Source organism: Notamacropus eugenii, chromosome 1 (genome assembly GCF_028372415.1).
Source record: "Notamacropus eugenii isolate mMacEug1 chromosome 1, mMacEug1.pri_v2, whole genome shotgun sequence".
NCBI classification, from domain to species: domain Eukaryota; kingdom Metazoa; phylum Chordata; class Mammalia; order Diprotodontia; family Macropodidae; genus Notamacropus; species Notamacropus eugenii.
In genome coordinates this window covers 410,877,837-410,891,579 of record NC_092872.1, presented here as the reverse complement: position 1 = coordinate 410,891,579, position 13,743 = coordinate 410,877,837, and the positions used below count along the sequence as shown (strand labels likewise).

General features: G+C 36.4%; 1 protein-coding gene across 1 annotated transcript; it reads left to right on the top strand.

Annotated features, from left to right (window-relative positions):
* The first annotated feature begins 5,950 nt into the window (after positions 1-5,950).
* LOC140518702 (serine protease inhibitor Kazal-type 12-like) lies at positions 5,951-11,569 on the top strand. Its single transcript, XM_072631046.1, has 4 exons — positions 5,951-6,232; positions 8,120-8,145; positions 10,892-11,019; positions 11,453-11,569. Exons 1-4 carry the CDS (start codon positions 6,103-6,105, stop codon positions 11,496-11,498), a joined length of 330 nt encoding a protein of 109 aa, XP_072487147.1. The 5' UTR covers positions 5,951-6,102; the 3' UTR covers positions 11,499-11,569.
* The last annotated feature ends 2,174 nt before the right edge of the window (positions 11,570-13,743 follow it).

The following is a 13,743-nucleotide window of genomic DNA, read 5'->3' as shown; positions in this document are numbered from 1 at the left end:
TTCAGCTATCCTAAACCAAGAGTCAATGAACCATTTCCCAAGTAGTCAAAGGATATGAGCAGTAAGCTCTCCAAGGAAGAAATTTAAACTATCAAAGTCCCTCTCCAAATCAGTTATAATTAGCAAATACTAATTAAAATAAACTTGGCATTCTTCCTCATACCCTTCAGATTTATAATGATGTGAAAAAAAGGAAAATGGCAAATTTTAAAAAGGCTGTAAGAACATAGGCACACTAAAGCACTGCTGATGAATCTGTGAATTGTTTCAGCCATTCTCAAAAGTACTACAATGTGTACACTCTTTGATGCAGCAATTACAATATCATGCCTATCCCTAAAATAAATCAAAGATAAAAAGAACACATATGTACACAAACACTTAAAGCAGCTCTTTCTGTCTATTAAGTTAATCAAATTACTACATTCTACTTAAAGTAAATTAGAAGATGGTTTACCTTGATACCTTTATCACATGAAAATACATCTTGATTAGTTATTAAATGTGAACAAGTCCTCGATAATCTCTAGTATTTCTAGTATGTGTAACTGGAAGTCTGTTCAGATGGAATGGAAGGACTTCATCTTGCCCTATGGATCCTGTATCAAATCAATGAGCTGGATTTGCATGAAGGACTCAAGTGTCTAGAGGCAGAAAGGAAAAAAAAAAATGAGCAGCTACTGAGAAGAAATCATTTATGGGGGGGTGGGGAGAGGAGATGACCTTAAGCCACAATCTCAATCTCCTCCCCTTTTTGTCAAAGGAAGACTTTCTGAACTTCAGAGCACCAGCATAAGAAAGAAAATATGTTTAGTTAGCATTTGCATCAGGAATGGAGGCTATACTGAACATGATTAGGAAAGTCATATTCAAGGCTCTACAAGGAGCCCCACAGAGAATCTACTTTTTACCAAAGGAGAATGTCTTGGGTTTTTCCTCAAACAACAGCAAAGAACTGCTAGCAATCAAGGACTTTAAGTTACCTATCTTTCAATGTTTGTCTAACCTTCAAATCACTTCTTCCTGGAATTTTTATCTTCTCATAAAAGAGTGTCACAGACTTTGGAGAGATATTTTATATCAACTATTCTTTCCACATCATTTTAGTAAATACTACCTTTATAAAAGCTAATTAAGTCTGGCTGACTAAGTGATATCAACTAAAAATCATGGAGGGAAGAATACCAATGGGGTTCATGAAATATTATAAAATCCATCTCCCAATTCTTTAGGGAATATTGGGGGGAGAAATGGGAACTGTCCTCTGTATTTGGGGGAAAAATAGCTCTAAGAGTATATGCTATAATATTAAAGACCTAGAAATGAGTCAGTTCCCATCAATGGGGATTGACTGAACAAATTATGATATAAATACATACATATATGTATATATATATGTGTGTGTGTGTGTGTGTATGTGTAATAAAATATCATCCTGTAAAAAATGATGAAAGGGAAAACTTTGCAAACTGACATATAATGAATTGATCAGAACCCAGATAAAAATTTATATAATAAGAACAACATTGAAAAGAAAAGAAATTGTGAAAGACACAAGAACTGGGCTCAATATGATGAGTGACCATGATTCCAGAGAACTGAAAATGAAACATGCTACCAGCCCTCTCTCAAAGAGGCAATGAACTCAAGGTTCAGAATGAGGTATGTAATTTCAGATGTGGATGCTATGGGAATTTGTTTTGACTGACTATGTATATTTGGCACAAGAGGGGGTTTTTTTGGCTTGTTTATTTCAATGTGTGTGTCGGGTGAGAGGGAAGTTAATGATAAAGTTATCAAAAGAAAAAAGTCATTGAAATATTTTAATGATTAGAAGAGAACAGGAGGAAGTTCATAAGAAAAGACAGACAAACAGGACAGCTTTTGACCATTATAACTTGATTTTTTTAATGTATTGAAATGGAAATATGAGTTGTACTTAATAGAGATCCATGCTTTCATATATAGTCCTTCTCTCCTCTGTTTTGCATATGGAAGTTCTCATGTGTATTTGTTTGTTAAATTCAGAATAAAAGTGAAGGGAATTTTAATTAAAAAAAAAAAAAACACCATGGAGGGAGGTTGAATAAGACTTGCCAGCAACTTCTGATCATGTGACCAACATGATAGTGGGCTAGACTTTTTCTTGACTGCTCGTGAAATTGGAAAATTCCTCATAAATACAAGGAAATACTACAAAATAAAGTAATTAAGAAAAACACAGTAACAACCTGATGAATTAACAGCAGAGTTATAGGAAAGTGGAAACTCACTTTTCTGAGGCTACAACGTCTGCAATTGTGTTCGGACAGAAAACTAAAGAACAGAAAGACCTGAGGCAGCAGTGAAATCTCCAATGTAGGAGAAAGCTGAGAGGTCTAATACTCAGGGTTCAAGGGAGGATGGCGAGTAAGACCTCTAAACAAATTCAAACATCTCTAATGAAATATTTCAAGGTAAAGGGAATTGGACCAACAATGATGACGGAGAAGATCCTGTGATCTACCAAGACAGGATAGAATCACAGTAATTCCTAAGATGTTCAAGAGAGAAATAAGAATTGTGAAAGCAAAATTTATGGGCTGCACAGAAGAAATCATTGATACTATTTAAATAACAACACCACCAAAAACCTTGAACATAAAGTGACAAATCTCTCCAAAAAAACAAAAGAGAGAGCAACTAAATGGGAATGAAAATATATAGGAGTGAGGGACAAATTTGAAGAAGAGACACAAAAGTCAATAATGCTAAAAGTGCACATGAATTATATAAAAGAAAAATGTTGATCATGATGGCAAAATGCAGAGACAACTTAAGTATCATAGATCTCCCAGTAGAACATGACAAGTCAAAACATTAAAACACCATAATGCAAAAAACAAAATATGTAAGACTGACTAGAATTTCTGAATGCACAAAACTAAATAGTTATCAAAATAGTCCATAAATATCCTCTGGGAGTTGGAAAAACACTGTATTTCAAACTCCAAGACACATAGTTTTAAATTGAACAATTTCATTGATGAATGATAGATTTTGCAAGCAACCAGGAGAAAAATCTTAAAATATTAAGGAAAGGAAATTTACATAACACAATACAATCACCTAGCCATCCGAAACTACAGAAGGGAAAGAAATAATATATTCCCCAAATTAAAAATAATATACCCCCACCTGGAGCATTTTCTTGTCATGGCAGAGGGGTTTGTGCAGCTCAATGGAACTATAAGCTACACCATGCAGGGTTAGAGGAGAGTTCTGAGAAAAAATCTAGAGGAGGAAATGGCAAACTAATCCAGTATCTTTCTCAAGAAAACCCCATGGACAGTATTAAAATGATAAAAGAGATAATATCAGAAGATAAACCCCTCAGGGTAGATTTTCAGTGGACTTTTCAGTACACTGGTGGAAAAGAGTAGAGGGCAATTATAAGTAGAAGCAGTTTGGTCAAAGCCAAAAGGAAGCTCAGTTGTGGATATGTCTGCTGATGAAAGGAAATCTTGATGCTGTGAAGATCAATACAGGCTTTGAAAAATAGGGGAGGATAGAAGGACTTGGCATGCTAAGGTCACAAAGAGTCAGATATAACTGAACAAGAGCAACAATAAAATCTAAAAGCTCAAGATGCAGCCCAAGGGGACAAATCTTGCAAGGTTGAACCTAATCATTAGTGAAGAATATGCATGTGCAATAATAAAGAAACAAGAAGATATTTGCAAATATCTCACAACATAAACACAAGAAAAGTAAACACATCAAACAAGGAAAATGAAAATAACAAACTAAATCACTTGAGAAAAAAGAAGGCAATTGGAAAGAGAAATAACAATAACTAGCATTTATATGACACTTTATACACTACATATATGTGTATACATATGTAGCACTACATATGTAAAGCACTTTGCTAATATTTTCTCATTTTATCCTCATAATGACACTGGGAGGTAAGTTCTATTATCCCCACTTTACAGATGAGGAAACTGAGGCACAACAGGTTTAAGAGATTTGCCCATAGTCACATAATTAGTATGTAAAACTGGATTTGACTTCAGTTGTTACAGAGTCCAGGTCCAACATTCTGTTGACTATGTCACCTAGCTGTCTCTTTGGGAATTAAAAAAACCCAAAATAACAAACAAAGACAACAAGAACAACACAATCGAGAACCATTAAGAGATTCATTTCTAAAAATACAAAGATAAATGTGAAAGTAGAATTAGATAGAACTGATGGTGGAAAAACAGGCCTGAAACATTGTAGATGAAACCATTCTACCCAGCCTCTATTGTGAATTATTGTATTTTTGTGAGACTAAATTGCAGAATGAGAGGAAGCAAGAAAGATGACAGATGAGGTAGTACATTGAAGGGGCGTGTACAATATAACTTCATCAAGTCAATATTAGACAATGAAGGGAAAATGCCTCCTGTAATCTCTTGGGAAGAAAAGGACCTACAGGAGAATGTTCCAAGTAGTAAATAGAGGAATTAAAACAGGAGGAAAGCAAGAAGACTATCTTAATACAGTGGTGGAAAGGATTCCACCCAAGAACCCTCTCTTGGGGAAGAAATGTATTCTTTGATGGGAGACAGGTATGTTGAACGGATTGTGGTCTACAAGGATTCGGTTCTAAGAAAAAGAATAATACCTTTGGGAGAGTGTTGTATTTCCACAAACAGAACTCTGCATTAGGAGACAAAGAATCAGAGCTCCTGGGGACAGCCAGCATCCAGAAGGTAGAAGAACATGGACCCATTAAAAAAAACTCCATGGCAAACAAGAAATCGAATGTTCATGGGGAAATCAAGGAGGTAGATAATATCTCCACAATAACAGATTTTGCAAAAATTTCTATTGCAAGGCAATACTTCTGACCTCTGTATTTTCTGTAAGGATTAATACCTCTAAGAGTGAGGCACAACAGTCAAAAGAAGAAGGCAACATTTACAGGACAATAAAATAGAAATTATTTAGAAGAGGGAACTCCATAGGTATTTTAGAAGCTTTAATTCCATAAATAATGTAGGAATTTTAAAAAATCTCTAAGTATAAGAACCATGAACCAAAGAATAAAGTTTAGAATAAAAAGGAAGAGAATTAATGAAGAGAAAAGGGAAAGAAATCTAATTTATTGACTCTTGCTGGGAGGAATCATTCACTGACTGAGGATGTCGCCCTACAAGAGAATGAATCAGATGCTGAGGGAATAAAGGAAGAAAGGAAATCAAAACTCTGAGGAGTCAGATTCTAGTAAGGTCAGGGGGATTATTATACCCCAGTTTGAAGGAGTGGGGGTTGAGAAGAAAGGTGAAGGAAGGGAATAAGCATTTATGTAACACCTAATCATTAGGTACTGTGCTACATACTTTATAAATATTATCTCATCTGATCTTCACAGTGATCCTGAAAAATAGGTGCTGTTATTTATCCCTGTTTTACAGTTAAGGCAGCTGAGGCAGACAGAGTAACTTGCCCAAGGTCACATAGCTAGTATGTGTCTGTGGTCAGATTTGAGCTCAGGTTTTCCTGATTCCAGGCCAATTCTTATATCCACTGTGCCACTTGGCAGGATGGAGTAAGACTGGGGGATAGGGATGAGAGATCTAACTATGGGAAGGGAGGTCTAGACTCTAAATGGGGGAAAAAGGAATGAGAATTTAGAGGATGAGGGGGGATCATTTGCCTCAGAGGGTAAAGGAAACTTGAAAATTCTTTTATTCTTTTATTTTATTGTGGCCAAAGACAGGATGTGGGGATGGCCTCACAGTAAGAGAGTTTCCTGAACTCCCTGGATCAAATTCTCTAAAAACGCACAGTTCAGGGAAATGGATTGGGTGTGCCCTTCATTAAGCACAGTTAGACACTCAGCTCAGGGTGTGTGATATGGAAACTGATGTTTGGAGATTTAGTTGAATGAAGGTATCAGTGTAATGAGTGTACCTGCCTGCACAGAACATCCCTGGAGCAAGCATCTTTTAGTTCCTGGTGCCTCTCTTTGCGAGGACTGCAAAAGTAGATTTCATCACTAGGGTGGAGGATCTGGCTGCCTGCCCTGCAGATGAGCTTTTGGCTGTGTATCCATGGATCCCCTTATAAATGCCACTTGGGGGCCTCAGTCAGGCACTACACACTGAATTCTCAACAGACCAGTCACCCCACATTGCCATGATTTCTTCGCGCAGCTCGAAGATTCTGCTCTGCTTGACCTGCACCTTCTTAATTGTGGGTGAGTGTAAGATCTTTTGTTTCTCAAGTCTACCAGCAATGGGCTTATGGACCTTATGGCCCAACTAAGAATGCAGCAGATAAAGACTAGGTGGTGAAGCATATAGAGTGCTGGGCCTGGAGTCTGAAAGTTGTTGTTTAATTGTTTCAGTCATGCCTGACTCTTTGTGACCCCTTTTGGGGTTTTCTTGGCAAAGATAAAAGGTTGTTTTGCCATTTCCTTCTCCAGTTCATTTTTAAAGAAAAGGAAATTGAGGACAAGAAGATTAAGTGATTAACCCAGGGTCACACAGCTAGAAATTGTCTGAGGACAAATTTAAACTCCTCTTTTTGACTCTAGGTTCAGCACTTCATCATCTGTGCCACCTAGCTTCCCTAGTGGGTCTACTGAGTCCTTATATCCAGAACACTGCAGAGTGTTCCACACTGTATCAAAAAGGAAGCTTTCTTCTGGGAAAAAGTCCTATTTGCCCAATAAGTGGAAGTCTCATCATCATATAAAGAAACCTCCAACATGGCATGACTGATGATCAGGGATGAGAATAATGCTTTGAGTAAATGATGTATTAGATACCACCAGAGGCTCCTTTTAGCTCTGGGATATGAGGTGCTCTGTACATCTGACAAATCTCATGATTCTTTTGCTGTATGAGACCATACTACAAGTATGCTTATAGATTTGCTGCTCCCATGAGCATATGACTAACAATATATCTATTACTGCCACTTAGTTACATAAGAAAAATAAAGACAGATACAGATTTATATGAAAAGCTTCCCTTTACAAAGGCATTGGATATTTGGAAGAGTTTTGGGTTTGTTTTTTTTTTTTTTTTAATACAGTAATATGTGGCACTGTGTAATAGGGAGAACATTTCACTGGGAGTCCAAAGAGGCAGGGAGACAGCATGGTGTGATGGGAATACGCTATTTATATTCTTGAGACAGAGGACCTGGGTTCAAAGCCCACCTCTTCTATTTACCATCATTGTGACTTTGTGCAAATCACTTGGTCTCCCCTGGTCTCAATTTCTTCATTTGTAAAATGAGAGGATTGGACTCGATTATTTCTTTTAACTTCAGTCTGTCTGGTCTCAATTTCTTCATTTGTAAAATGAGAGGATTGGACTCGATTATTTCTTTTAACTTTAGTCTGTTGCATTCTTGTTCTAACATAAACTTGCTCTGTGACCCTGCACAAGTCATTCTCCGTTCTGGGTCTTAGTTTTATTTATGAATTGGGAAAAATAATAGCTATATTGTTTACCAAAGTGTGGCTGTTGTGAGGGTTAAGGAACTTTATATCCATGTGTGAATGACCTATTGTTATTTATTGACAGTAGCTTTATCAATTTTACTGACTCTTCCAAGAGTCAATTATTGGAATAATTTCCATAAACCTATATTCTAAAAATTATTCTTAATTCCGTGACTGACTTTGTCATCCTTTGCTCTGAGTTTATTTTCTTGAGCAGTAACGGGACAGCAAGGTGGTACAGTGGATAGATTGCTGGGCCTGGAGTCAAGGAGATTCTTCTGCCTAAATTTAAATCTGACCTCAGACACTTATTAGACTATGTGATAAAAAAATCCCAAATAGGGTCACAGAGAGTCACACATGACTGAAACAACTGACCAGCAAATAAAAAGAGAGCTGGTCTAAGGTCCAGTCACAGCTCTATTCAAGTGAATTTGATGAAGCCCAAGTCTGTACTCTCTGGATTTTACTTTGTCCATCTCTAAAATGAATAAATGGATTGAGCTATAAGAATTCTTCTGACTCAGAAATTCTGTATTCCATATCAAGTTTCATCCAACTCTGACATTCTGTGATTCTTCCAAACCATAGTGAATATTTCATGAATATTTGATGTTTCCCTAATTTCAGATGCTGTAAGTCAAGGCGGTTATCAGGTATGTGCTTCTCTCTCTATTAGAGGCTCCATTCCTTTCAAGACAGAAGAGAAATGACCAATCATCCATTGGTCATGCAATTGGTTTGTCGTTCAGATGGCCCACCCCTACATGGATGAACTCATTGATGCTGGAAGTGACACAGAAGCATGAGGCCAAATCTCTATACTATGAAAATTTTTGTCTTATAGGAGAATAAGACAAGGGCACGTAGACCTACCAGCAAGGGAGAATATGGAAGTGAATTTAGAAGAAAAATATATTGTAAGGGAGAAGTCCCTTCTGACTGGAGAATACAAAGAAAGGCTTACTAGAAAAGATGACATTTTAGCCAGTTACTCTGAGAAAAGAATATAGGGATGGAATATTCTGTTTTATACACTAAGGTCTCTTCCAACTTTAAAATTCTGTATTTTTAGGTTTCTCCCAAGTTGATCATTCTTTGATTTAGGATCTGAGTCCCTCCTAGATTTAAAATTCAATGATCTAATGTACCCTTCAGAACTAGCATGTGATAGTCCAGGTTCTAAAAAGTCTTTTCTATCTTTGAAGGTCTATTTTGTAAGACTCATCCTGCTTTTTCATAAGCTACAAAATATCAGTGCACAAACTCTTCCAAAGCTAATGTAGGTGCAATAATAATAATAATAACGATAATTACATATATATGTATATATGTGTTTATGTGTACATATGTATGTATGTATGTATGTATGTACTGTTCTTGCCACAGAGACTCTGTGCCTCCTTTTCTGGAAATTGCTCTTTCATGGAATTCTACTTAAACTTTACACTATATTATTTAGTGTTTTAATTTTTTAAAATAATATTTTCCCAAATTACATGCAAAGGCAATTTTTAGCATTCATTTAAAATTTCTTTTTTAGTTCCAAATTTTCTCCTTCCTTTCCTTACCTCTCCCCTCTCTGAGATGGAACCGATTTCTATAGGTTATACATGCATAACCATGGAAAACAAATGTCTGTATTAGTCAGGTGAAAAAAAGGCACAGACCAAGAGAAAACAAACAAACAAAAGTAAAGTTAGTTTACAAAAGTAAAAAAAAAAGTATGGTTCAATCTGCAGTCAGATGTCATCATTTTTTTCTGTCGATGTGGATAGATTTAGTTTTTTACAATTGACCAAAAGTTATACCAATTGGAGAAAGTCTTAAATTTGAAATAAAATTGTATCACCTACTGTTGAGTGGAATTGTCCTTCTGATAAACTTAAATTTGCCTCCCTTTAGTGTCCATCCACAGCACCTAGTTCTGCCTTCTGGGGCTTGGTTGAACAAGTCTAATTCTCCTTTCCATTGATAGTCCTTCACTTACAGAAAGTCATTAACCAAGCCCTCACCCCTGCTCTAGTGCAGCACTATTTGTTCTTCTCAGGACTCAATTGTAATGTTTTCCCTTTGCATCTATTGGTCTTAGATACAAAACATCATCATGAAAAGACCTTACCCCAAATGGTAAGGGATCTTCTTGGCCAGCAGTGCAACACCTATTCCAAATCTTCTTTTTTCCCCTCAGACTCACAGTTCTACACACACTTCTACAAGTCACTCATTTCCTTACAATCTTCCTGACACTCTTTTTCCTTTGAAAATCTCACCTTTTCACCTTAGACTGTGGATTTTGTTTTGAAAAGAGATACGGATTTAAATTCAGAGGACCTGAACTCACATCAGCACTCTACTATTTATTGCCTGTGTGACCTTCAGCCAGAGATTCATTTCTCTGGATCTCAGTTTGTTGGTGCCTCAAGTGTAGTATTTTTGTTTTCTTCCATTATTTGTATGGGCCAGACAGCATTAATAATTCTGCATGTGGTTCTATGTGTCACATTTTAGGAGGAACACTGAGCTTGGACATAGCCAGAGTAGGGAAACTAGAAATGGTGAGGAGTCTAGAAACCACATCATTTGAGGATCAGCTGAAGGAACTTGTCTGTGTTTAGCCTGAAGAACTGAAGATCCAGGGATCACAGAAGGCCCTAATTGTTGTCTTTAGCTATTTTTAAAACTCTTGTAATGAAAAGGAGTTGGACTTTTTTCTGTTTCACCCCAGAGGGTAGAAATAAAAGTAACTACAATTGTGAAATGGGAGAAAGGAAGGAGAGTTTCAGAGGAAGATTTTTAAAAATTAGAATTTTTTGAAAGGAGGATGGGCTGCCTCAGAGAGTAACGAGTTCTCACTCCTTGGAGGTCAGAAGCTGAAAGAGCTCATATCAGAGGTAGTATTGAAGGTACTCAGCACTGGTTAGAGTAGATAGCTACCAGTGTCTCTTCCAGCTGTAAGAGTCTATGACTCTATGAAACTTTTTCAGGGACATCTAAGGTCTACAAACACTCCTGAAATGCTAATTCTAACTAATCATACTGCAACTTTAACAAGTCTGTAAACCAATTGTCCCCTGTGGTGGTTTGAGAGTAAGTGGACTTACTTGAAGGTAAGTGGAGTTAGACAGGCAGAAGGTAAATCAAGTCTCGATCTCTTGACACCTGTTTTGGAGAGCTAGCAATCAGGTAGTGAAAAGAATCTTGGGTTTTTAATTACATACCTAGCTTCAAATCTGGTTTGTCCTAACTACTTCTGTGGCCTTGGTCAATTTCTCTGTTGATCTCTGTTTCCCATTTTGTAAATGGAATGGTTAAAGACTAAATTATTCCTAAAATGTCTCTAGTTATAAATCTTAGGATCTTCTTGGGTGCAGAACTGAAAATATTGTACTGCTATTGCAGGCCCAGTGCAAAAAATTCCAGACACCAGCCTCAGGAGAAAACACTCAGTGTCCCGATATTAAAAAACCAGTGTGTGGCACAGATGGCCAGACCTACAAGAACCTCTGTGAATTCTGCAAGGCAGCTATGTGAGCATAAATATACACCACTTTTGAATCCCAGAGGTGGGGAATGAAGAAGAGGGGATGGGAATGGTAGGGGGAACCCCTTTCTTTTGAACTCCACAAATTTTGTTTTATTAAAAAATATTTCTGTCATATTTTAATAACTGGTCATCCAGTCTCTATTCAGATTCCTCTGTTTACTAAAGATTCGCTACTATGGAGACAACCCATTCCAATGTGGAGCACCACACACTCACGACACTAAACCTAGTACTCTTCCCACTAGAGCATGCTACTTACTAAGAAAGATTGTAGGGTGGGACTCATGAGGAGAAATAATAGAGGGAAGGGAAGAAGATTAGGGAACTTGGGGCCTATTGATATTCAAAGATAATCTGTGAATTAACATATGATATAGATGGACTTTATATCTAAGAAACATATCTATTTCTTCTAGGGAAAAGAATGGGCAGATTGGCTACAAACATGATGGAAAATGCTAAACCTCCAAGTGGTCCAGTGGCTACAATTTTCCCTCATTAACTCACCTTCAATAAAAACAACTTGGCAAATATTTTAGGGTCACTTTGTTTATTTCTTTGATTTATTATTTTGTTGTTGATGAGACTGAAGAATATCTCAAACAAGACCCTGATGAGGAGACAAGGAGGCGAAAATCATAGCAAATAACAGTAATCTGGGCTTTGTATTTTCTTATTATTGAATCATAGGATTGGCAAATGGAAGAGACCTTGAGATCATCTGATCCAGCTCACTGATGGGAAAGGCTTTATCTGAGTCTTCTGGCTCCTAGAAAGCCAGCAAGCTTTTTTATTGCAAAACAGATTAATTAGAATATGATTTCTATAAGTCAATTAACCAACAATTTATTAACCACCCACTATGTTCCAGGTACCAAGTAGGGGCCTAAACACACAAAATAATGAAACAATCTCCACTAACAAGTAACTTAGATTGGAATAAAGGAGAAACAAGGAAATATCTCTCCATACTTACAGAACCAATATAAAAAAGATTAATTCAAAGTAGCTATGTACAAGTATTTTGAGAGGGAGAGCAGTTCTGGGGGGCTCAGGAAGGCCTTACCTGACTCTTTTATTTTAATATTTATTTTACTCTTAAATACAAAAAGAAAAAGAAAGAACATTTCCATGTACATATCACAATGTAAAAAGAAGACAATATAAAACAATGAATTTCTATTTCACATTGCAAACTTAAAAATATCCAACAAAACTATGTAATAAGTACTAGGCATCATTTTCAAAGCTATTGTACTTTTCTCTCCTTCCTCCTAGGTTTTCTTTTGTTCTCTGTTCCGTATTTTTTGTTTTTTTCTACCTCTCTCAACACTCCACACTAGAGAAGGCAAGTTTTAGACTCAAATATGTATATGTATACGTGCATGTGTGTACATATGTAAAACTTCTCATTATCAGTTTTTTATATAGAGATGGGTAGCATCTTCCTCCATTGGTCCTTTTTAGTTGACTTGAATATTTGTAATGATTAAAACGACTTAGTCTTTCAAAGGTTCTTAGGACAATATTGCTGTTACTGTGTACAATGTTCTCGTGGTTCTGTTCGTGTAGACCTTCATTATTTCATGCAAGTCTTTCCATGTTTTTCTAAAATCAACTGGCTTATCATTTCTTATAGCACAATAGCATTCTATCATAATCATATACCACAATTTGTTTAGCCATTTCTCAATTGACAGGCATACCTTAAATTTCCAGTTCTTTGCCATCACAAAGAGAACTGCTATAAATATTTTAGAACATATAAATTCTAATCACCTAATCACCTCTGGAAACAGACTAAATATATTGCTAAATTCAAGGGTATACATAGTTTTATAATCCTTTGGGCATAATTCCAGATTATTGTCCAAAGTGATTGGATCAGTTCACAGTTCTAGCAGCAGTGAATTAGTATCCGAATTTTTTCACATATCCTCCAACATTTGTTGCTTTCCCTATCATTTTAGTCATTCTGATAAGTAGAGTATGACATTTCAAAGCTATTTTAATTTGCATTTCCCTAATCAATAGTGACTTAGAGCATTTTCTCATATGACTATTGAGTTGAGTCTTGAAGGAAGTCAGGGATTCTATGAGACAAGTAAGTGGAGATTGTATTCCAGGTATGGAGGACAGACAAAGCAGAGGCAGTGACATGGAAACTGAAATGGCACAGAGAAGGCCAATTTCACTGGATTGCAGAATATTAGCATGGAGATGTGATGTATGATGAGTCTGGAAACACTACTTACAGCAAGGTTGTGAAGGAATTTAAAAGCAAAACAGAAAAGTGTACGTTTAATTCTAGAAGCAAGAGTCAACCATAGTTTATTCAGTAAGGGAGTGAAATGGTCATATCTGTCACTGAAATAAAATCACTGAGGCAATAGCTTGGAGAATGGACTAGCATGTAATTATTTCTGAGGACAATACCTGGCATGCAGTAAACACAGGTTTATTGAATGAGTTATTAAATGTAATAAATTTATATTCATATATTGTTTTGAGGTTTCAGACTGTTTTATAATTATTACCTCATTTGAGTCTCACAATATCCTTATTAGATAAGTAATATTTAGCATTATTCTTCCCATTTTATAGATGAGGAGATGACCTCAGAGGAGTTAAATAAATTGGACAAAAGTACACAGCAGGTTAATGGCAGAGTCTGAGTCCTAAAGTGTGTCATGCAAATTGCCATAGG

What these genes read in the sequence shown, in the direction of transcription:
- LOC140518702 (XM_072631046.1), top strand. Translation starts at nt 6,103, where the DNA reads ATGCCACTTGGGGGCCTCAGTCAGGCACTACACACTGAATTCTCAACA. An exon ending in TAAGTCAAGGCGGTTATCAG is followed by an intron (nt 8,146 to 10,891) that starts GTATGTGCTTCT and finishes CTGCTATTGCAG; the next exon opens with GCCCAGTGCAAAAAATTCCA. An exon ending in GAATTCTGCAAGGCAGCTAT is followed by an intron (nt 11,020 to 11,452) that starts GTGAGCATAAAT and finishes TATTTCTTCTAG; the next exon opens with GGAAAAGAATGGGCAGATTG.